This window comes from Dipodomys ordii, unplaced genomic scaffold, assembly GCF_000151885.1.
Source record: "Dipodomys ordii isolate 6190 unplaced genomic scaffold, Dord_2.0 Scaffold99, whole genome shotgun sequence".
Classification (NCBI taxonomy): Eukaryota; Metazoa; Chordata; class Mammalia; order Rodentia; family Heteromyidae; genus Dipodomys; species Dipodomys ordii.
In genome coordinates, this window is record NW_012267315.1 from 7,790,349 (window position 1) to 7,815,388 (window position 25,040).

Genomic DNA, 25,040 nt, shown 5'->3' on the forward strand with positions numbered 1-25,040 from the left:
AGGTTAGCGCTCTACCCCTTGAGCCACAGCGCCACTTCTGGCTTTTTTCTTTTTGCTTATGTGGTGCTGAGGAATCAAACCCAGGGCCTCAGACATGCAAGGCAAGCGCTCTACCACTGAGCCACCTTCCCAGCCCAATGTAGAGCAATTTTTTAAAATACGTTTTTTATTGTAAAAATACTATACAGAGGGGTTACAGTTACATACATGAATAAGGTAAAGAGTACATTTACTATAGAGCATTGTTACCTCCTCCTTTGTTTTTCCCCTACCATCCCTTCCCTCTCCACTTCCCCAACTCCTCCCTCCCCCAGCTGATGCTGTAGTTTGTTTTCAACATAGTGTCTTGTACATCTCATTGTTACAATGGGTCAGCCTGTATCTTTATTTAATGTAGAGCAAAATTCTACTGTACTTGCCCAAGTACTACTGGCCAAGCCATGTGTTTGAGCCCTGGGGCTTATTGTGTGGTTAGGGTACAAGGTGCCTACATTCGAAGATAAGCCTAGCAAACATTCAACAAAGTCTGTCTCCACACCAGGCCTTAAGTTAGATGCACTAATAACAATCAAATCATCTTTGTCAGGAGTGGCACTGTGGCTCAAGTGGTAGAGCGCTAGCCTTGAGCACAAAGAGGCTCAGAATAGCAAGCACCTAGGCACTGGAGCAGCCAGTTCAAGCCCCAGGACCACCACCAGCAACAACAAAATCATCTTCACCATGCCCTTGGGACCTTGCTGGTAACAAAAGGCAGAAAATCTGGAAGCACTCTGCTACGACAAGATGGACACATAAATGAATTCTGTGGGTAAGGTGACACAGGGAAAAAGGACACAGCAGCAATAACCAAGCTAGTCTCAACTGAAACAACACAAGGTGGCACACTTCAATTGCCTGGGAATGATTTATAAAGTCATTGTTTGGAGGAAAGTGATTTCTTGGAAGAGGTTTTTCAAGCTTCTAGACAAAATCTGGAATTATTAAGCTAATTTTAATAAAGAACCAAAAAGAGACTTTTTTTAAAATCTCCATCATGTTTCATGGTGGTGCATCCTTATAACCCTATCACTCAGGAAAAGTAGATGGCTCATGCCTGTTTTTTGGGTCTGGTTGTGGGGCCTGAGCACTGTCCCTCAGCTCTTCAGCTCAAGGTTAGCACTCGACCAATTGAGCCACTGCGCCACTTCCAGCTTTTTTCTTTTTGGTTATGTGGTGCTGAGGAATCGAACCCAGGGCCTCATGCACACGAGGCAAGAGCTCTACCACTGAGCCACCTTCCCAGCCCTGGCTCATGCCTGTTAACCATAACTACTCAGGAGGCTGAGATCTGAGAATAAGTTCAAAGCCAGCTGGGGCAGGAAAGTCCTTGAGACTCTTATCTCCAATTTACCACCAGAAAACCAAAAGTGGTGCTGTGGCTCCAGTGGTAGAATGCTTGCCTTGAGCTGAAGACCTGAGGGACAGTGCCCAGGCTCAGAGTTCAAGCCCCTTGACTGAACAAAAAAACACACACAAAAAAACAAAAGAAAACCCATATATCAAAGGATGAGTTGAATATTAGAAGCAAGGCCTAAAAGGATCTCATATGACTGTCAAAAGTAGTCATCAATATCAACACAGTTTTGATAACATGGTTAAACTACTTAAAGTAATATGTATAACTCTATTCCTGCTTCTCAGTTATCAAAGTTTTCTAGAACTGGAATACAGTTACCAACTTGGACAGCACACGTGCTTCATGGTGTCACATTTGTACTTTGTTGTGTTACCTATGACACCACCCACAAAGAAACTTGGGTATGAAAGCAATCTTATTTTAGGGATTAAGTTTTCATCTGCATGTTTTCACTACCTTGTAAGTGGTAACACCTGGCTTCCTCTAAGGCGCTGTGGAGGGCCAGCTCAGCCTTGTGCCTCCTTTGATCTTTCAGAGAATCCTTGGGCACATCATGTGGCTTACGGTTAATCACAAACACAGATAACTTACCTGAATCAGATGATAAATCATGAAAGTTGCAATCCCTGCTCTTCTCCATTCAGGATGGACCAACAAAAATGAAATGTAAGCTTCATTATATTTCACATCAGGAACCATGAAGCCAAAGGCAATGATGACTTTTTTATAAAGGACAACAACACTAAAATCTGGATACTGCAAGCACTCAGACAGGTCAATGCCTAAAGAAAAGAAACAACCAGACACTTAAAATCTATGTGCCTTTCAGAATTAATAAACGCCAAGCTGTTTAGTCTGTACTTATACCTACACCTGCATGCTAAAAAAAAAAAAATCCAAAATTGAAGGCAAAGATATTACCATAGATACCACACATTCAGATCATAAAAATAAAATTTTGAAAATATCAGAATTAACATAGTCTTTTCTAAGTACATATGCTAAAAGAGTAGAAGCAAGACAGGTGGGGTACTAGAGTGTTCAGGTTCAAAACTGGACACATATGGCTTTGACTCAGCCTCCTCTACCACCTGTGTGACTGGCAAATGTCAAAATGTCTCAACGTCTTGGTTCCTATAATGTGTGAGAAGAGGCACGCACAAAGACTGACAGAGCTAGGTAAAGATACCCTGAAAGCATCCACACCATATTCTTTATCCCATCCATATGACTGTTAAGCTCTCATGAAATTTTTTTCATAATAAAAAAGTAAAATAAAAATGAATTCTGTGCATAATTTATATGGAAGGTAAGGGCAGAAACAGGTGTTCCTAGAATGGTACCTGTGGCCAATACCACTCCCAAAAGATTGAGTACAACTCTGCCATCCATGAACTAGTACATGATTGTAAGACAATAATGGTGACAAGCTTTAATCTGGATGCAATCTTCTCTAACATCTGGAAGACATGTACTAGTTCCTTTAGTTTTCAAAGCAGAGCAACAGAGAACACATTCATATTTAGCAATTAAAATATGTCCCTCAAACTGATGACATTCATCTCTGGAGACTATTTTGTTAAGGTTAACAAAAATGAAAAACCATCCTGGGTTTACTTTTATTTCCAAAGTCTATGATTGGCGCATTAGGCTTAAAAAAATATATATCTATATCTTTTGGCTATACTAGTTAGTACTCTCTAAGAAACAGCTAAACAATGTATAAAGAATGATTATTAAGCCAAAAACAAGTGTCCAAACATGCCCAAGCTACCAGACTGTGTATCTTTGATAGACATTACCTGGTATCTAAACATAGGTAGAAGCAAAACAGGATGGATCTTTTATTCTGGAAGCAGAGACAAACAGGGAAGAAAAACAAACAAAAATACTGTTTATTATTTTAATTGCTGGCTGCTTCTTGATCTTAGGAAAGTAAGAGATGTTTTGTATTTTATTTATCTGTTAGTAGATACAAACTAAATGAAATCATATGAGTAAAGAGCTTAGGGTCATATAACATATACTAATTTAAAAAATTACTAGGGTGGCCAGAAATTGATGGCTCACACCTGTAATCCTAGCCACTCAGGAGACTGAGATCTAAGGATCATGGTTCAAAGCCAGCCTGGGCAGAGAAGTCTTTGAGGCTCTATTCTCCAATTAACCAGCAAAAAGCCTTGGGAGAAAACCAAGCAAACAAACAAACAAACTTGAGGCCTTGAGTTCAAGCTCTAGTACTAGAACCAAAAATAAAATAAAAATTACTAGGGTGAAATACACAGAAAATTGATCTTATTTTGGAAGGGGAACATACCCGGCCAGAAAAACTCCTGACACATGGAGTTGATTGTTGGGATGTGATTTGGTCGGACATAGCAGTAGTCGAGAGGTGCTTCAGGCTCAGGTGTCCAATGAGGGTCACTCTTGTGCAAGTGAGAACGAATCTGTGACAGGAGCTGTAGTTTGGGTGGCTTTGTCTCATAATCACGCCTCCAGTACCACAGAAAATAAATAAATCCAAATCAAGAGAAACACTCCATATTATTTCTAGCTATCTGACACACACACACACACACACACACTTCTGATTTGCCTGAAATATAAAATTAAGTTGCAATGCTTTATATATTTGTTTATAGATGTTATAACTTTCACATTTATCAGGATAGACTTCTCTGCACCCAACAGGGATTGAACTAGGAACGGATACAGAGACTAATAGGGAAAACAGTGCTGAAATAGAACCAGCATGCAGATTCACCCCAGAAATCTGTGGGCTGACACAGGGATGCATTTCCAGCATGGCTGAAGACCAGAGAAGGGACTACACGGGCTCTGAAGTGCCTCTCCACATGTTTGCCCAAGAACCTAATGCTGGGCAAAGAGGGTGAGGTCAATGACAGAGCTGCAGATGAAGTGTGGCACAGCCAAAGACACTGTGCTCTTAGTCAGATATCTCTAGAAAACTCAGCCTGGACAAGTGTCATTACAAACTGTCCCAACATCCAATTCAGACACTGTCTCAAAACTGAGACATCTTGCCACTTTTTTCCCTTCACACACTATTAAATATACACAACTTTAATGTTTAAGATCATGATTATGATAATCACCAAGAAACATGAAAACTAGTAACTTATCCTTGCTGTTTACATTACAAAAAGGCTAACAGTGGATGTGGAACAACTGTCCTCGCTAACACCGCTCACAGTATTAGGTCTTTGGTCAGTCAACAGAACAGGGTGCAGAAACCACAAACATCACCTCACAACATACTTGACATCACAACTCTTCTGTTTATACCTGATATAAGGCTTCAAGATCCGAGAAGTATAAGGGCTGACAATACTTTGGTCCAAAGCCATATCTTCTGATCCCACCAATCGATATAAAAATTTGGTTGTCTGGTGCCGAAATCCTTTCCTAGATGGTAAGGCAGTCTATGGAAAAGGAACAATGGTTACATAAAAACAAAATTATTTATTTCCATATATTATGGTCCGGACTCTCACTAGATAGTCAGGACTGGCCTTAAATTTTAAACCCTCCTGCCTTAGCACCCTCTCTCCACAGTGCTGCAATTATAGGGTGCTCCACCATGCCTAGCTCTGGAGTGAACCCAGTGTCTAGGGCATGCTAGGTGCCACTACTATTTGGTTCTTTCTTTTGGTACTCAAGCTTGGTATATGATGCTTATCACTCACTGGCAGGTGTTTTACCAGCTGTATTACTTATTTGGAAAGTTCAAGTTTTAACATATACTTTGCAGGTATTTTTGCCTAAATTTAGCATATGAAGTTTGTACAGTCCATAAGCTTTATAGACCACAATAATGACAATGCGCCTTGAGAAGGTTAAAGTGTGTTTGGATTTTTAACTAAAGTATCACTATCCCACATTACTGTGAAATTTGTAAAATTTATGTAATCACTTAATCTCAACAAAAAATTAAAAAAAAATTAACACCAAGCCCAGTGGCTCACACCCATAATCCTAGCTACTCAAGAGGCTGGGATCTGGGGATTGTGGTTCAAAGCCAGCCCCGCTGGAAAGTCCATGAGACTCTTATCACCAATTAACCACTAGAAAACCAGAGTGGGACTGTGGCTCAAGTGGTAGAGAGCTAGCTTTGAGCTGAGAGCTCAGGGACAGCACACAGGCCCAGAGTTTAAGCCCCACAACCGACAATAAAATAAAATAAAGAAAAAAGAAAAAAACACCAGTTCAAAGTCATCCATTAGTCAAAACTAACACCAGTTTCAAATTTTAAAAAAATCTTCATTTAAGTGAGTGAAATTCAGGAATGAACACACTTTTCAGTGTCTCTAGGTTTTGTTCTATGTTATGCTTTCCTCTTACATATTAAACACCATTAATATCTAGTAGGTAACATACATATAGGTCACAGGAACCAAGTGTTGTTGTTCTTGTGTATGGACTTTCTAAAATATGTCTCTTTTTCAATTATTAATTATGGCAATAATGGGAGTGATGTAGACTACCATCCCTAAAGCATATCTCAACAGGGAGGTCCTACCAGGGATGTGGGAGTGGGGGCAGCAAGGCAAATCTGGCCCTTCCTCAGAAGGATTTCCTAGAAGAGCTAGTGGACTCCATGTGTTTCTTTTGGAACCTCGACAGTAAAGCTGAGCTCAACCTAACTACGGGGGTTGAGCTCTGAGGATTGCAGTTTGAATCCAGCCTGGGCAGAGAGAGAGAGTCTGTGAGACTCTAACAAAAAAGCTGAAAGTGGAGCTGTTGCTCAGGTTGTAGAACATTAGCCTTGAGCAAAAAAAGCTCAGTGATAGTACCCAAGGCCTGAGTTCAAGTGTCAGGACAGACAATCAACCAACCAATCAATCAATAAATCCCTGGCAGCTGCAATGAAGGGTGCTGTTCTTCAGTGAGAGCTGCTCCAGGGCCCTCAGTCATGTACTAACAGAATACGTGCAATTAGGGTTTTACAGAGAAGAGCTCAGGTGGAAGATTAAAAGGCACATTTATAAGGTGGTGTGCCAAGGGCTGGCTGAAGTTTAGAAGCCTGAGTTGTTTTTGTACAATCAGTTTTCTCATAGCCTAGAAAATAACTTTGCTGAAAGAAGAGCAAGATTTCTTCCTCTGTAATTGGCTTTCATACTTTCTCAACCTGGACACCAAAATTTTCAAAGGCCAACTCTGAAATTCTTCCAAGACTGAAAGTAAGTTTCAAAATAATATTCAAAGCTGGGGAGTTTTTAAAAATGGTCACTAACAATTCCTCCATTCCTGTGGGTATAAATGGCTCTTCCTAATGAGAGACAGCCTATGCATGTCTTGTGAATGGCTTTGACCTATCAGAAAGTGGCAGAGGTAATACTATGGGGCTTTCAATCTTCAGATAACTGGCAGCTTTCCCTTCCTCCCTTTTGGAAGTCTGCCATTATATTACTTCATCTAAACTAGTGAATAACTACAGGCCTCATGCACACAAGCTCTGTGAGAAGACAAGTATCCTGGCCATTCTAGTTCCAACTCAGCTCCCTCATGAATGCAGCCACAGAAGTGACCTCAGCCTCAGAACCACTAACCTATTGAGCCAGTCAGTCAACAAAAATCACGCAAAACATTAAGTCGTTATTATGCATTAGGTATGGTAGCTCAATGCCTGTAATCCCAGTTACTCAGGAAGCAGAAAGCAGGAAGATCTCAGTTTGAGTCTAGTCAGGGCAAAAATTTGTGAGAATCCACATCCATCAGTAAGCTAGGGATGATATATGCTACAGGGGAGGCATCTAGAGTTTTCCCAGGCAAAAGCATGGGAACCTACCTGACAAATAACTAAAACAAAAAAGAGCTGTGGGCATAGTTCAAGTGTTACTAAGGCCCTGAGTTGAATTCCTAGTACTATCAAAAATAAAAATAGTAGCCAGGCGCTGGTGGCTCACACCTGTAATCCTAGCTACTCAGGAGGTTGAGATCTGAGGATCACAGTTCAAAGCTAGCCCAGGCAGGAAAGACTGTGAGATGCCTATCTCCAATAAACCACTAGAAAACCAGAAGTGGGGGCTGGGAAGGTGGCTCAGTGGTAGAGCGCTTGCCTTGTATGCATGAGGCCCTGGGCTTGATTCCTCAGCACCACATAAGCCAAAAGAAAAAAGCCAGAAGTGGCACTGTAGCTCAAGTGGTAGAGCGCTAGCCTTGAGCTGAAGAGCTGAGGGACAGCGCCCAGGCCCAGAGTACAGGCCTCACAACTAGACCGCCCTCCCCCCCACAAAAAAAAGAAAACCAGAAGTGGTACTGTAGCTCAAGTGGTAGAGTGCTAGCCTTGAGCTGAAGAGCTGAGGGACAGCATCCAGGTCCAGAGTTCAAGCCCCAGGACCGAGCAAAAAATAAAAATGAATAAATAAAAATAAAAAGCATGACAAATCACTTATATTTTGGGGTGGCTTAAAGTGCAGAATCACTGGGATTTTTTTTTGTTTTTTTTTTGTCGGTTGTGGGGCTTGAACTCTGGGCCTGGGCACTGTCCCCCAGCTCTTCAGCTCAAGGCAAGCGCTCTACCACTTGAGCTACAGCCCCACTTCCAGAGTGCAGAATCATAACTGAAACATCAGCTGCTGACCCAGTAGCTTGTCTCCTATTCGATTAGTCTCAAGGAGAGTCCTCCTTGAATCCTCATGGATGTTATAGAGTTCCCTGGCTTCTTTCTACCTGCCTTGCTTTCACTTTATATTCCCTTTCACTCTGCCTAGACCACTACCATGAGTTCCTATTGGTATTTCTGCTGCCACTCTACTTCATCCACATCATCTATTCCCTACAAGAAGCAAGTCTTTTTTTTAAAACATAAATTATTTCCTCTATGTGGCTTCCCACTGTATTTTCAGAATATAATTCATGTTCCTCTTCTGTGACTTTCAAAATCCTGCAGAATCTGACTCCATTACTCCTATGCACTCATCTTGCACTAATCTGTTCCTCTACCATCATAACATTTCAGTCACAGCCACCAGGCTGGTCTTGGCCCTTCCATCCTGAGCCTTTTTCAGCCTTTTGGAGTCCTTGTCAATCAGGACCCAAGAAGGGATGGGTTAGGAGAGATGGGTGACAATGTTGTCAGACACTTTGTACTCATATACTGTCTTGTAGGATGGAACTTCTTTGTACAACTACTTACTGATAATAACATTTTAAATTCTAGCACACTCATCATGTAGTTAATGTAGAGAAGCTCTCAGACAGTCCTAAGTTATTATCAGTTGTGTTTGGTTTAAATCATTGGGAGGATCTACTGTGTATTTCCTTCCCCTTAATGTGAAAATCTGCCTCCCAAAGATGCCATGCTTTTTGTGAGACTTTTTGTCCTTATCAGGGTCATCATCATAAACACTTGTACTAGGGAAAGCTACACTGTTGTCCAAGCCATCACCTGAAAACATAGTGAATCAAGTTTTAACTGATGCTACCTTGACATGCTTTATTCAAATAGAATGTCTTTGAATATAAACAAAAGCAAAAGAGCAACTTAAAAAAAAAAAAAGTGCCTCAGGGCTGGGAAGGTGACTCTGTAGTAGAGTGCTTGCCTTGCATGCATGAGGCCCTGGGTTCAATTCCTCAGCACCACATAAACAGAAAAAGCTGAAAGTGACACTGTAGCTCAAGTGGTAGAGCACTAGCCTTGAGCTGAAGAGCTGAGGGACAAGTGCCCAGGCCCAGAGTTCAGGCCCCACGACTGGACTCCCCCCGCCCCCCCAAAAAACTAATAATAAATAAAACCAGCATAAGGATTGTTTTCTCCTTTAAAAAAAAAAAAAGTGCCTCCCAAAAAGTAAATGGTGTCCAAAAAGCAAGGTAAAAAGTGAATAAGTGATGAAGTGAAAGCAGTATGTATTTAATGGAAGTTAGATGCCATTATGAGAAAAATAATCAAATATCCACAGTACAGCACTGGACTTTATACATCCTGAGCATGCTTGGATTTCCCTCAGTAGTGGGGTCTTTTTGAAACCATAGGTACCAAGGGTCTATTATAGCTGCGAAGCATCTCTTAATCAGTACTATATATTAAAGACATGACCACTGAATTAAAGTACTTAGTGAAAATTAGAAAAGTTCAAGAATTTTACCAGAAAGCCCAAGAAAAATGTAATTTAAAAATGTATGAGAGAGGGCTGGGAAGGTGGCTCAGCAGTAGAGCGCTTGCTTTGCAATGCCTGAGGCCCTGGGTTCGATTCCTCAGCACCACATAAGCAAAAAGAAAAAAGCCAGAAGTGGCCCTGTGGCTCAAGTGGTAGAGCGCTAGCCTTGAGCTGAAGAGCTGAGGGACAGCGCCCAGGCCCAGAGTTCAGGCCCCACGACAGGACCCCCCCCCAAAAAAAGAAGTCACTACATCCTAAGTAAAAGGTAAACAAACTGCTGAAAAACCAACTGATGTGCTCTAACAACACAGATGCAAGGCCTCAGCAAATCTGTCAATCAAAACCATGACATGAACTACCTTGAGACACAGAGACAGAAGGAAAATTTCTTGGTTGTCTTGAATATTCAAGTTAAAAGAAAACAGGTATATTAAGGATGGTTATATTAAACAATTTTGGAATTTTTGCACTTTCCTCCTAGAGCTTTTCTCCTCAAATTACTCATGATTATGAGTGTCACAGCATTATGTGTCCACTGCCTGCCCCCATCCCACTCCTGTCCCCAGTGGTTAGGCAGCACACACTCGCATCACCTGGTAGCTCACATCACCTGGTATCGGTCCAGGATCCTGAAGTCCTGACAGGTAGTCCTGTAAGTGGCTTGTCCAGATGGAAGCCTGGAAACTCCTCCTTCTCTGGCTCCATAAATTCCATCAACTAACAAAAGGGCAGCATTCACAACTTCATCCAAGTCAAAAAGTGGTAATCCCCTATCTCTTTTCGCTTGCCTGACAATCAGCTTCCGCTTCAGTCTCCGAGCTTCCGGTGTCATGGCCACTGCACTGGAACAAGCTTCCAGCCTCTTGAGAAGCAGTTTTTCCTCATAGATGCTCACAGGAGTATACTTGGGCCCTTTAGGCTTCATGTCCTTCTCCAGGGGAGGTTTTCTCTTCTCTCGAGCCCTTGTGTGCATAGAAGTGTTTGAATCTGTGTCTTCGCTGTCTACATCCATCCTGTCTGGCTTTTCCTCCTCACTTTCTACCTCCTGCTTTATCTGTTCAGGGGCTCTGACCTTCTTTCTGCCTCCTGCTGGTCCAGAAGCTGAGGATCCAGCTGGGGGTGGAACATACTCCATCCCTGGGTCTATAACGCCATCACCTTCAATTTCATCATCATCTGTGCAGATTGCAAAACACTGTTGTCAAGACATAGGAAAAGAAACATGCCGGAAAAGCCGGGCGCCGGTGGCTTACACCTGTAAGCCTAGCTACTCAGGAGGCTGAGATCCGAGGATCGCAGTTCAAAGCCAGCCTGGGCAGGAAAGTCTGTGAAACTCTTATCTCCAATAAACCACCAGAAAACCCGAAGTGGCACTGTAGCTCAAGTGGTAGAGCGCTAGCCTTGAGCTGAAGAGCTGAGGGACAGCACTCAGGCCCAGAGTTCAAAAAGAAAAGCAAAAAAAAAGAAACATGCCGGGAGCCAGTGGCTCACACCTATAATCCTAGCTACTCAGGCGGCTGAGATCCGAGGATCACCATTCAAAGCCAGTCAGGCAGGTAAAGCAATGAAACTCATATCTCCAATAAATCACCAGAAAACCAGAAGTGAGCTGTGGCTCAAGTGGTAGAGCGCTAGCTTTAAGCTGAAGAGCTGAGGGACAGTGCTCAGGCCCAGAGTTCAAGCCCCATGACCAACAAAAAACAAAAAAACAAAAAAAAAAGAAAGAAAAGAAAAGACAAACGAAGAGCCAGGTACTGGTGGTTTACAACTGTAATCCTAGAGTTCAAGCCCCATGACCAACAAAAAACAAAAAAAAAAAAGAAAGAAAAGAAAAGACAAACGAAGAGCCAGGCACTGGTGGTTTACAACTGTAATCCTAGCAACTCAAAAGGCTGAGATCTGAGGATCAGGGTTCGAAGCCAGCCCAGGCAGAAAAATCCCTATAAGACACTTATCTCCAATAAACCACTCAAAAATTGTAAGTGGTGTTGTGGCTCAAGTGGTAAAGCGCTAGCCTTGAGCACAAAGAGGCTCAGGGACAGCACCCAGGCCTAGAGTTCAAGCCCCCCCCAACCAATAAGAAAGAAAGGAAGGAAGGGAAGAAGGGAAGAAGGAAAGGAAGGGACGGAAGAAAGGAAGGAAAAGAAATGTAGAACATGCAGCCGCAGAGTGAAAACAAAACACATTTATATAGCACCCTTACACAAGAACAAAAGGTTCTGATATTTTAAGTCTTACCATGAAACAAGGCTTGAGGTGGCATCACATCTGGAATCAGATCTGCTTCTGAAAGCAAACTAGGTGTAGCAGAATGAGAGGCTGGTGTCCCAGGGGCAGAGAAATCCAGTGAGGGAGAAGGAGAAGGGCTAGTCAGCGGGGTTCGGTCAGAAGAGCTCAAGGATGAAAAGTCAATCACTTCTCCTTTCTCAAGAATCACATCTGGTCTACGACCTCGGCTTATGAACTTCACAGGGGTGGAAGATGTGCTTCTATCAAGAAAGCCTGCTGCTTCCTTTTGGGCTCTTCTAATGTCTTTTGCTTCCTGTGTTCGAGATCTTTTCTCTTTTAATTCCATGGCAGATTCCACAGGATTTCGACCTGCCCGTTTTCTGAGTCCCTCAACAGTAATGATGGGATCCAACATTGGTTTTGAGGCTGCCAATAAAGGATAAACATCAAACTTTTAAGGTCACTATCCAGCTTCATTTTCTTTCATAATTTATTACTGTGAACCTAGTGCTATGCTTATTATAGATAAATGGCCTATGGATATCCTAAACCAACAAATTTAAATATCTCTTAAGAAAAAAGTTTTAAACCAAGCCTGCTAAAGCAGAAGGATCGTTTGGACTTAGGAATTCCAGACCAGCCTAGACAACATAGCAAGAATCTTAATGGGAGTCTTTGCCAATAACAACAAAAAAACTGTGATATAGACTGAAACAAGTAACTACTTCCACATAAGAACTGGAGAACAGCCGGGCGCTGGTGGCTCACGCCTATAATCCTAGCTACTCAGGAGGCTGAGATCTAAAGATCTCGGTTCAAAGCCAGCTCAGGCAGGAGAGACCATGAAACTCCTATCTCCGATAAACCACCAGAAAACCGGAAGTGGCGCTATAGCTTAAGTGGTAGAGTGCTCGCCTTGAGCTGAAGGACAGCGCCCAGGCCCAGAGTTCACGACCGACCAAAAAAAAAAAAAAAAAAGAATTGGAGAACATTAAATTTTCATAATGCTCAGAAGAGAATGAGGAAATGGATGTCTTCATGACTTTTTTGATAAGATATAAACTTTATCACAATTTTGAGGGTAATTTAACCATGAATACTAATGGAGTGACAATGAACAATTGTCAGAATATGCTTTTTAATATATCCTATTATCCAGAAACACTATTTCCAGAAATTTATCACAATTTGTACACATATTCAAATTTGAAAAACTGTAGCATTATTTTTTTAATGATTTAAAAAAGGGGGAGGGGACCAGCTGGGCACCAGTAGCTCATACTTAGCCAGAATCCTAGAGGAGGCCAAGGTCTGAGGATCACAGTTTGAAGCCAGCCTCAAAGGAAAAATCTGTGAGACTCTGTATCTCCAGTTAACTACTAAAAAGCTGGAAGTAGAGCTGCATCTCAAGTGATAAGAGCACTAGCCTTGAGGAAAAAGCTCAAGGGAAAGTACTCAGGCTCTGAATTCAGGTACCAGGACCAGCAAAAATAAAAAAAAGTGGGGAGTAGGTAGGGGACAGAAACAACAAAATGTCCAATAGAGAAATGTTTTACTAGATTATCATATGATAGAATCAAATAAAATAGAGCAGATCTATATGCACTACAATTGAAAATTGTACAAGGCATACTGGAATAAAATAAAGAATAAATATACTTATGCTCTTTTTTAATGTAATAAAGTATCCAATAAATTTATAACATACAGAAAGTGTCACCATAAAATTTTCAAGTGGAACAACTCTAGAGACAAATGAAATGGCCTAAGCCTCCTAAAAGCAGCCTGTTCCCTGCTCATGCTTGCCTGGCCCTGGTCTGACTAGCTCCTTTTGTGCTCTTCTCACAACAGTACCTTTTACTTTCAAAGTGGAGGCAGACAACTTCTCTCCTTCAGGTTTCATTGTTGGGGGCTTGTTATGAACAAGTTTCCACCATCCGGGTTCTCCAAATTCCTGAGCACCAGAACGGAAATACATAGGGCTTCCCACACTAAGGCAGCCTGCTACTGTGCTCCACCATGTCGAAGTCTTTTTCCTAAAGAGCCCAAGAATTTAAAAACCATTGGTACCTCAATTTCACCAGTATATCAAAAATATATTCCATGCAGGCTCTGACTCCTATCCATAAGCTTCAAAAGAGAGGTTCTAGAGTCAGCCTGGTTTCAAATCCTGGCTCTACAACCTTTTATCTGCCTTCATCTGTAAAATCAAAATAATAGAACTATCTCACAAGGTTGCTAGGAGAACTGAATGAAATAAAACATTTCTTAGAAGCCATGCACTGGTGGCTCACACATGTAATCCTGGCTACTCAGGAAGATGAGATCTGAGGATCATGGTTTGAAGCCAGCTCAGGCAGGAAAGTCCATGGGACTCTTATTTCCAATTAACCACCAAAAAGTCAGAAGTGGAGGTATGGCTCAAGTGGGAGAATGCTAGTCTTGAGCAAAAAAAAAAAAAAAAGAAGCTCCAACAGTACCCCAGACTGGTACAATTAAAAAAACAAAAACAAAAAAATTTCCTGTAACAGTCATCATAATTCTACAGTCCTATAAGATAGCTTTAATTAAGCTACTTTTTTAACATAAATTAAGCAGTGCTAAGATTAGACATTTGGTGACCCAAGTTAATCTAAGTCCCAGTAAGTAATTTCTCAGACTATTACAGTTTTCCTTGATGCATTGTTGTGGTAATAAGATTACATGCCAGGAGCTGGCAAGGTGGCTCAGTGGTAGAGCGCTTGCCTTGCATGCATGAGACCCTGGGTTTCCATTCCTCAGCACCACATAAGCAAAAAGAAAAATGCCGGAAGTAGCGCTGTGGCTCAACTGATAGAATGCTAGCATTGAGCTGAAAAGTTGAGGGACAGCGCCCAGGCCCAGACTTCAGGCCCCACGACCGGACCCAAAAAAAAAAAAAAAAGAAAGATTACATGCCAGTTCAATACCAGTGGGTCACGCCTATAATCCTACCTACTAAGAAGCTGAGATCTGAGGATTCCAGTTCAAAATACAAGTATCTCTTTCAGCTCTTGCCTAAAATTCTCTTGAGTAATACCCAAATGTATAATTACCCAATGATTTGAGAATTCTATATTGAGTTTGAGGAACTATTAGTTTTCCAAAGTGATTGTGTGACTTTACATTCCCTTCAATGGTATACAAGGATTCTCCTTTTTCCATATTCCCACTATGGTTATTATTATTTTTTTGGCTGGTTGTGGGTCTTGAACTCTGGGCCTGGGACCTCTCCCTCAGCTCTTCAGCTTAAGGCTAGCACTCTACCACTTGAGCCACAGTGCCACTTCAGTTTTCTGAGTGGTTTATTGGAGATAAGAGTCTCACAGACAGACTTTCCTGCCTAGGCTGGCTTTGAACTGCGATCTTCAGATCTCAGCCTTCTGCATAGCTAGGATTACAGGCATGAGCCAAGGGCACCCGGGTAATTTCCTTCCCCACCCCCCCCCAATTAATTTGGGTCTGGCTACATAGCCTAAGCTGGCCTCCAACTCATAATCCTTCTGTCTCAGCTTCCTAAGTACTGGAACTACAGGTATGGGCCACAATATCTATATTTTTTCATACCTCTATCTCATTAGATTTGAGGTGGTATCTCACTGCAATTATGCTTTGCATTTTCCTAATGATCAATGATTTTGAGGGTTTATTTTTGTTGTTGTGAGGCTTGAACTCAGAGTCTGGGTGCTGTCCCTTAGCTTTTTACTCAAGGATAGTGCGCTATCACTGAAGGTACAGCTCTACTTCCAGTTTTCTGGTGCTTAATTGGACTTTAGAGTCTCATGGACTTTCCTGCCCAGCTGGCTTCCTATCATGAACCTCAAATCTCAGCCTCATGAGTAGTGCAGACATGAGCCTCCAATGCCTGTTCTTGGGCAATTTTTTCTTGTGCTTGTTGGCTTTTTTTCCCCCACTTTTGTATCTTCTTTGGATAAATGATTATTCAAGCCTTTACTTTTTTTAGTTTTTTGGTTTTGTTTTGTTTTGTTTTTTTGATTGGTCTTGGGGCTTGAACTCTGGGCCTGGGGGCTGCCTCTCAGCTCTTCAGCTCAAGGTGATTGCTCTACCTACTTAAGCGACAGTGCCACTTCCAGTTTTCTGGTGGTTAATTGGAGATAAGAGGCTCATGGAGGCTGGGAATGTGGCTTAGTAGTAGAATGCTTGCCTAGCATGCATGAAGCCCTGGATTCGATTCCTCAGTACCACATACACAGAAAAAGCCAAAAGTGGTGCTATGGCTCAAGTGGTAGAGTGCTAGCTTTGAGCAAAAGAAGCTCAGGGACAGTGTCCAGGCCTTGAGTTCAAGCCCCAAAACTGGCCAAAAAAAAAAAAAGTCTCATGTACTTTCCAGCCTGGGCTGGCTCGGAACCGCGATCCTCAGATCTCAGCGTCCTGAGTAGTTAGGATTATAGACGTGAGCCACCAGTACCCAGCCTTTTACTTGTTTTTGCAATACTGAGAAAGAGTGCAATGCTGCATCTTTTATCCACCTCTTATCAGAAGCAGCAGTGATCATAGCACAAATTCCCAACATTTGGAAGGGAGAGTTCTTTTTGGCTATCCTGGATCCTATAGTGTGTGCAGACTGCTGTAAAGACAGGCACACAGAGCTTCCTGCTTCAGAGCTGGAAGTGGGGAATGAGCTGGTGCAACTGTGCTAAAAGCTGAGAATGACCAAAATTAACCACAATTTACTCAAGCCTTCCCCCTAGAAATTGCAAGCTTTTATTAGACTCTCAAGTTCCAAAATAATTACCTTAAACAGATTCTATCAGTGCAATTATGGTCTAGGTAAGGAGACATATTTCTGGTGCTTCCTATTCCACCAACATCTTCCCAGGATCCTCCTTTTTGAAGTGTAATTACTATGAATGTGCTCTATCATATTCATCAAGTCTAACTTCTACTGATTTTAAGATATATCGCTCATGTACAAATAAGAGAGCTGACTAACACTTATAAGATGTATCAAGCTGTCAAAAATGTTAAAATGTATATATCATTAAATGTGCTTCTTAAAAATCACAGAACTCTATTAAGAAAGCATTCACTTTTTCTAGAAATTCGAGGCCAAGATTGTAAAAGCAGATTAAATGAGCATATATACAATTACAATTAATCCATAGTAATTAAACTCCTGCATATTTTAACTTGTTTCTTTAATGGTATAAAATTATACTCCTAGGAAGTGGTGCTGTGGCTCAAGGGTAGAACACTAGCCTTGAGCTGAAGAGCTGAGGAGCAGCACCCAGACTCAGAGTTCAAGACCCACAACCAACAAAAAACAAAAACAAGGGGCTGGGAAGTTGGCTCAGTGGTAAAGCGCTTGCCTTGCATGCATGAGGCCCTGGGTTCGATTCCTCAGCACCACATAAGCAGAAAAAAAAAGCCAGAAGTGGTGCTGTGGCTCAAGTGGTAGAGTGCTAGCCTTGAGCTGAAGAGCTGAGGGACAGCGCCCAGGCCCAGAGTTCAGGCCCTATGACCGGACCCCCCCCAAAAAAAAAAAAAAAGAAAAAAAATTTTTTTGAAGTATGCCCTCTGGCTAAAAGAATTAAAGTCTTTAGTGCCTTTAAGAAAGTTAAAAAAAAAAAAGTTCAATTTTTTTCTGGGGCTAGGAAGGTGGCTTAGTGTTAGAGTGCTTGTCTAACAAGCATGAAACCCTGGGTTCAATTTCTCAGTGTCACATTTTTTGCCTTGAGCAAAAAGGAGCTCAGGGACAGTACCCAGGCCCTGAGTTCAAGCCCCAGGACTGGCAAATACAAAAAGCAAAAATAAAAAAACTAAAGAACTAAAATAGCTCCTTGTAAAATGTGCTGAGTTTATTCTATTCATTCTCACAGTGAGTCCTTGGAGGGTCCCCTTCATTCTCTGTCATCTCAGTAACATGAGCAAAGATAATGTCATCACTGAGGAAACAGTCTTTATCATGTCTATACAAACCTAATTAGGCAGGATTCCTGAATCTCACATAAGACACCAGCAACAATCAGAATCTCAAACAAAATTCACCAATATTGTACAAACTCACTAGACCCTAGCATGGACTTTAACATGTCTCAATGTTAGTGCATTCCTAAGTCTAGTGGTTCATCTAAGTCCATTGAACCAAACCACCACCAATGGAGAGGGAGGGTGGAGCAGCAAAACGCAAAGCATAATTAGGAAAAGAATAATCAATGAAAAAAAAAAATGTATGTTAGTCTGAAGAGACTTTGATAAGCACTGTGAATACCAAAATTATGTACTTTCCAGGTAGTAATAAAACAAGACATTATTAAAAACAATGTAAATGGATACAGTCAATACCTGCCTTTCCTTTTTCTCTTCTGACCTGAACAAACCACTGATTTTTAAACAAACATAACTCTATTTCCTCAAATTAAATACTCATCCAATCCTTTTCTTTATTTTTGTTTTGTGCTAGTCCTGGGGCTTGAACTCAGTAAAAACAATCAACTTTCTTCTTATGAGAGAACTACAAAAATCCACAAATTTTACAGTATATACTTCTACTCCAAGTGTTCATAACCAAGCTGTAACTTAAAAAAAAAGTTTCTGGAATTAAAAAGTCTTGTACTTGCCACAAATAAATACTCTAACAAAATGAATACCAGGAAGCTGGAACATGTGTTGGAGGTTGTTGTCAAGGGGAAGGGGAACATAGGAAGAGAGGAAGATGGGCAAAAACAGTCAAAACATTCAATGTACATATGTGAAATAGAACCAGACAACTTGAAGCGATGGGGAAGATTGGGAGATATAGGGGAGGGCAAGGGATGATATTGATTAATTGTACTCATACACTGATATGCTGAATTGAAACCCCTTTGGTACACCTACTTAAAGATAATAAAACAAGGCTGGGATGTAGCTCAGTGGCAAAGTACTTGCCTAACAAGTACAACATTCTGAGTTTGATCACCAGTACTGAAAAGACAAAAAAAATACAGTTAAAAAAAAAAAAAAGATGATAACCTAGCATGCATGAAGCCCTGGATTCCATTCCTCAGCACCACATAAGCAAAAAGAAAAAAGCCAGAAGTGGCGCTGTGGCTCAAGTGGTAGAGCACTAGCCTTGAGCTGAAGAGCTGAGGGACAGCACCCAGGCCCAGAGATCAGGCCCCACGACTGGACCCCCTCCCCCCCCAAAAAAAGAAAACTCAAACTGCCAGGCTTGGTGCCTCACACCTGTAATCCTAGCTACTCAGAAGGCTGAGATCTGAGAATTGCAGTTCAAAGCCAGACAGGGCAGAAAAGTCCATGAGACTCTTATCTCCAATAAACCACCAGAAAACTGGGAGTGGCACTGTGGCTCAAGTGGTAGAGCACTAGCCTTGAGCTGAAGAGCTGAGGGACAGCACCCAGGCCCAGAGATCAGGCCCCACGACTGGACCCCCTCCCCCCCAAAAAAAAGAAAACTCAAACTGCCAGGCTTGGTGCCTCACACCTGTAATCCTAGCTACTCAGAAGGCTGAGATCTGAGAATTGCAGTTCAAAGCCAGACAGGGCAGAAAAGTCCATGAGACTCTTATCTCCAATAAACCACCAGAAAACTGGGAGTGGCACTGTGGCTCAAGTGGTAGAGTGCTTGCCTTGAGCTGAAGAGCTGAAGGACAGTGCCTAGGCGCAGAGTTCAAGCCCCACAACCGACAAAAAAAGAAAACTCAAACAAATAAATAAATAAATACAATAAATCTCTAATAGGGCTACATGAGGCAGTCTCAAATAATTCAAATAATGTATATTTTGTACTTTACAAGTGTAAGATTCTTAAATATCATATTACCTATTTCCCAGTAAAAAATTCCAATGTTTCTCAATAAAAGCACAGATATCCTCTTTCCACCTGAAATAACCTTGACGTCCACTTCCTTCCAGAGACAAGTTGTACATTGCCAACATGACAACCTGAAACACAAATGAAATGGACCAAGAGATCAGTGTGATCAGCAATGTTAATCTTTTTTTTTGAGGGGCAGGGGAGAGGCAAGAAGATGGCAATCCTAAATCCTGAGTAGGAATGGTGGGAGTGGAGGAGACAGTGAAGGATGATAGATTGGAATATTCTGGGTACAGATATTAATGCCCTTTTAAAAAATATTATGAGGCATCACTAATCCATAGTTATGTGTAGTTGTTCTTGGTGTGTTAAATATGTAGGGCTGAGGGGTGGCAGACTGATGCCTACACACATGACTAGCAACCAGGTATTGTCACAAGCATCCCCTCCACAGTGCAGCCCCAAATAAAGGGCTGTGTAGTCCAGGCACTAGTATTTGTGATACTTCACTAGCAGAGTCTCAATTTCCCCCATTCTTCAACTTACAACACTCTATTCTATATAAATTCCATGAACATTTTTCAAATGTCTTCACTTAGTTCTGCATCTAGTCAATATATAATTTCTTTAAAAAGGTAACATTCATAGGAGTTGTTCGATTGGTGTGAAGTTTCAGTTTAGGAAAAAAATTTTTTTTAAGTTCTAGAGAAGGATAGTCAGAATGATTCCATGTGAATATATATAGTACCACTGAAATATAAACTAAAAAGTGACAAATGCAATGTGTATCTTAGCATAATGTAAAGAAAAAGTGATTGTTCAATAAAAAAGTTATAGATGAACATTATCCACGAACAATATGGAATTCAGAAACATGCATTTACTGCTCACCTCAATAGTACATATGGGTGTTGTTTAGATCCAGTACTTTCTGGATATTTAAGACATTTCAAGACTCATAAGTTAAAGTGCACTTATTTACAGAAAAGACCCACTGTTCCTTTTGGAATTTGTGATCTATAAGATGAATTCCAAGCCGGGTGTTGGTGGCTCACACCTGTAATCCTAGCTACTCAGGAGGCTGAGATCTGAGGCCCAGAGTTTAAGCCCCACGATGGACAAAAAAGAAAAAGAATTCCAGTTTAGTTTCCTGCTCTCCTTCTGCCAGCAAGAAAAACAGTCTTGTGGACCAATGACTCCCCAGGGGCCTACCTCAGGGCTGGTGCTGCAACAGCAGACTTAAAGAACTATCAGCTCACGCCTATAATCCTAGCTACTCTGGAGGCTGAGATCTGAGGATCGGTTCAAAGCCAGCCCAGGCAGGAAAGTCCGTGAAACTCTTATCTCCAATAAACCACTAGAAAACCGGAAGTGGCACTGTAGCTCAAGTGGTAGAGCGCTCGCCTTGAGCTGAAGAGCTGAGGGACAGCGCCCAGGCCCAGAGTTCAAGCCCCACAACCAAAAAAAAAAAAAAAAACTATCTGTTGAAGAACAACTAGAAAAATAATGAGCATAGATAGTAAATGCTTTACCAGATTGAGGCTGGAAGCCAGTCTAAGCAGAAAAGTCTGAGATCTTATCTCTAATTAACCACCAAAAAGAAAGAAGTAGAGCTGTGGCTCAAGTGGTAAACAACTAGCCTTGATTGAAAAAGCTAAGGAGCCAAGCAGTAGCTCACCCCAATAATCCTAGTTACTCAGGAGGCTGAATGCTGAAAATCACAGCCAGGGTGGGAAATCCCATGAGACTTTTATCCCAATTAACCCACAAAAAAGCGGAAGTTGGGGCTGGGAAGGTAGCTCAGTGGTAGAGTGCTTGCCTTGACTGCACAAGGCCCTGGGTTTGATTCCTTAGCACCTCATAAGCAGAAAAAGCCGGAAGTAGCGCTGTGGCTCAAGTAGTAGAGCACTAGCCTTGAACAGAAAAACTCAGAGACAGCACTCAGGCCCTGAGTTCAAGCCCCACGACCAGCAAAAAAAAAAAAAAGCTAAGGAACAGAGCCCAGGCCTTGAGTTCAAGCTGCAGTGCTGTACAAAAAAAGAGAAAAAGAATGTATAATCATTGTTATCATTCTCATATATCTGATAAAATTTCTCCTATGTGTCAAACACAGAGTCCACAAAGTCTTCAAAGAGGAAGAGGGGAGGATATAAAAGGAAAAGGCCCTTCCAAACAGACTTCCTTACTACTGGGATTTTGTAATGTTATCAAAATCCTCTTTATTACAAGCATTTCTCCTTACTACTTCAATAAATCAGCAAGTACAACGGTTAAGATTTTAGGAAGACAGGCCAAATTCCAATATTCTAAGTATTTGGCAACAGCAATGAAGCAGACCAGTAGATTCTCTTTTAGGTCTTCTACCAAGAACCATATCTGAGCTAGGTATGGTGATAGTACATGCCTGTAATCCCAGCCCTCAGGAGGTACAGAAAAAGAGATCCAAAGTTTCATACCTGCTAGGCACTGGTATTATCCTAGTTACACAGAAGGCTGTGATCTGTGGTTCAAAGCTAGCTCAGGGAGGAAAATCTGTAAGACTCTTATCTCCAATTAACCACTAGAAAATAGAAAGTGGCACAGTGGCTTAAAATGGAAGAGCACTATGGCCTGGAGGTGAAGAGCTGAGGGGCAGCACCCAGGCCCAGAGTTCAGGCCCCACGACCGGATCCAAAAAAAAAAGAGAGAGCACTAGTCTTGAGCAAAAGAGCTCAGGGACAACACTCAAGTGCTGAGTTCAAGCCCCATGAATGACCCTCCCCCCCAAAAAAAGCCCCATAGTAACTTAACTACTATATAGTAAGACCCTGCCAAAACAGAGTATGTACATAAATTAAAATAGTTTTCAAGTGACTAAATATACAAACTGAATCTAATTAATTACATATTCTAGGTAATGGAACCAAAAATTAGCCTTTCTTCTAAAAGCAACCTCCAAAGAAAATCAATATTCTTTAAAATGACAAATTACATATACCTGACTCTTCTATTTTATAGCATTTATGCGAAGCTATTGGCAAGCCATATCTTATAAGGCATATTCATGTATATATTTGCAATACTGTTAATATTAATATGACCTTGCCTGCACCCCATCCATACTGAGAAAAATACTTCAATCACAATATTCATGAGATTTTTATTTTCAATTCCAATTTCCCTTCATTCTTTTTTTTTTTTTTTTGGTTCGGTCGTTGGGCTTGAACTCTGGGCCTGGGCGCTATCCCTCAGCTCTTCAGCTCAAGGCGAGCGCTCTACCACTTGAACTACAGTGCCACTTCCAGTTTTCTGGTGGTTTATTAGAGATAGGAGTCTCACAGTCTCTCCTGCCCAGGCTGGCTTTGAACCGCGATCCTCAGATCTCAGCCTCCTGAGTAGCTAGGATTACAGGCGTGAGCCACCAGCGCCCGGCTTTCCCTTCATTCTTAACTTTTTTTTATAGTGAACCTTTTTTTTTTAATTATTGTCAAGGTGAGGTACAGAATGGTTACAGTTATATAAGTAAGATAATTCAGTACATTTCTTGTCAAACTTGTTACCCCTTCCCTCATTTTTCTCCTACTTTCCCTTTCCCCTTCCCTCCTTAACTTTTTTTTGGCAAGTCAACAAAGGCTTCCTAGATTCACCACTGACTTCATGAGATGTCTTAATAATAATTAAGGTAACAATCACAGGCTGCTACAGCAACTACAATTTACTAGAAATTCAGTTAGAGGTCTAAACATTATCACCTAGAATTCTTCTCATTACTGTTTATTTTCTTCAGAGCAGAAAGTACCAAAGGTTACTAACTTGTTGATCCGTTTATGATGTAAAAAGGTGTGGAATGTGTGCTGCCTTGGAGGTAACCCTTATCTGTCTCAAAACCACAGTAATCTCAGCCCACAAAAGTGCCTGCTTTGCCACAGGACTCAGGATTTCTTAAGAGAAAACAAAAATAGGGTTGGGGTAGTAGTTAAATGGTAAAGTGCTTGCTTAACATTCACCAGGTCCTGAGTTTGAGCCCCAGAATCATAAATGAATATATACCAAATAAAGTTTAAAAAAAATTTTTTTGGACCATAGTCCAACTCAGGCCTGGGTGCTGTCCCTGAGCTCTTCTGCTCAAGGTTAGTGCTCCACCATTTTGAGCCACAGTGCCACTTCTGATTTAATGGTGGTTAATTAGAGATGTGTTTCTCAGGAGTTTTCAGCCCAGGCTGGCTTTGAACCACTATCCTCAGATCTCAGCCTCTTGAACAGCTAAGATTACAGAAGTGAGCCACCAGCTCATTTTTTAATGAATTTAAAAAGCAGTGAAGCCAGGCGCAGGTAGCCTGTAATTCTAGCTACTCAGGAGGCTGTTATCTGAGGATCACAGTTTGAAGTCAGCCTGAATAGGAAAGTCATGAGACTCTTATCTCCAATAAACTACCAAAAAACCTGGAAGTAGAGCCTTGGCTCAATTGGTAGAATGCTGGCCTTAAATAAAAGAAACTCAGGGACAGTGCCCAAGCCCTGAGTTCAAATTCTAAGACTTGCACCAAAAACAAAAAACAAAAAAGTAATTTAAAAAAACCGCATGTACCTTGACACCTTATTATATATAAATACATGAATGAAAAGAAAACAAAAATGTACAATCCAGTTATGAATAAAAACTATTATTGCTCAGGCCATAGTTCCCTTAGAGTACTGGCATTAGAGACAGCTAAGAGTTGACATTAAGAATACATCAGGGCTGGGAAGGTAGCTCAGTGGTAGAGTGCTTGCCTTGCATGCATGAGGCCCTGGGTTCGATTCCTCAGCACCACATAAGCAGAAAAAGTTGGAAGTGGTGCTCTGGCTTAAGTGGTAGAGCACTAGCCTTGAGCTGAAGAGCTGAGGGATAGCACCCAGAAGGCTGAGATCTAAGGATCATGATTTGAAGCCAGCCCAGACAGAAAAGTTCATGAGAGGGCTGGGAAGGTGGTAGAGCACTTGCCTTGCATGCCTGAGGCCCTGAGTTCGATTCCTCAGCACCACATAAGCAAAAAAAAAAAAGCCGGAAGTGGCACTGTGGCTCAAGTGGTAGAGCGCTCGCCTTGAGCTGAAGAGCTGAGGGACAACACCCAAGCCCAGAGTTCAGGCCCCATGACCGGACCCAAAAAAAAAAAAAAGAAAAGAAAAGAAAAGTTCATGAGACTCTTACCTCCAACAAACTACTCAGAAAAAGCTTGAAGTGGCACTTTGCTCAAGTAGCAAAGTGCTAGCTTTGAGCACAAAGAGTCTCAGGGACAAAGCCCAGGCCCTGAGTTCAAGCCCCATGACTAGCCAAAAAAAAGAAAAAATCATCAACAAAAAAATACTCAAAATGTTTGAGTTTGAATGAAGAAAAGCTGGATTGTCTTGGATTTTGTAATGTAGCACCACTATTTCCAAATCTACTTCTACTGCTGCCATCCTATGGCTCCATTGTACTAAAAGCATAACTAAAACATATGAACCTCAGGGAAAAAAAAAAGTGAACCTGATTTTC

The 25,040-nt window shown here is 41.5% G+C and overlaps 1 protein-coding gene across 2 annotated transcripts in view; it reads right to left on the reverse strand.

Moving 5' to 3' along the window:
• Nucleotides 1-25,040, reverse strand: part of Csrp2bp (CSRP2 binding protein) — a 37,990-nt gene that overhangs the window by 12,530 nt on the left and 420 nt on the right. Inside the window, exons 2-8 of one of the 2 annotated variants that reach the window (XM_013027115.1) lie at nt 19,550-19,671; nt 13,600-13,781; nt 11,755-12,171; nt 10,127-10,692; nt 4,703-4,839; nt 3,714-3,889; nt 1,988-2,178 (exon numbers count right to left, since the gene is read on the reverse strand). In XM_013027115.1, coding sequence (XP_012882569.1) covers nt 1,988-2,178; nt 3,714-3,889; nt 4,703-4,839; nt 10,127-10,692; nt 11,755-12,171; nt 13,600-13,781; nt 19,550-19,665 — 1,785 coding nt within the window. In that variant the 5' untranslated portion in view covers nt 19,666-19,671. Of the gene's footprint in view, nt 1-1,987; nt 2,179-3,120; nt 3,246-3,713; nt 3,890-4,702; nt 4,840-10,126; nt 10,693-11,754; nt 12,172-13,599; nt 13,782-19,549; nt 19,672-25,040 lie in introns of those variants that run through there. The other variant, XM_013027114.1, reaches the window with a different exon arrangement.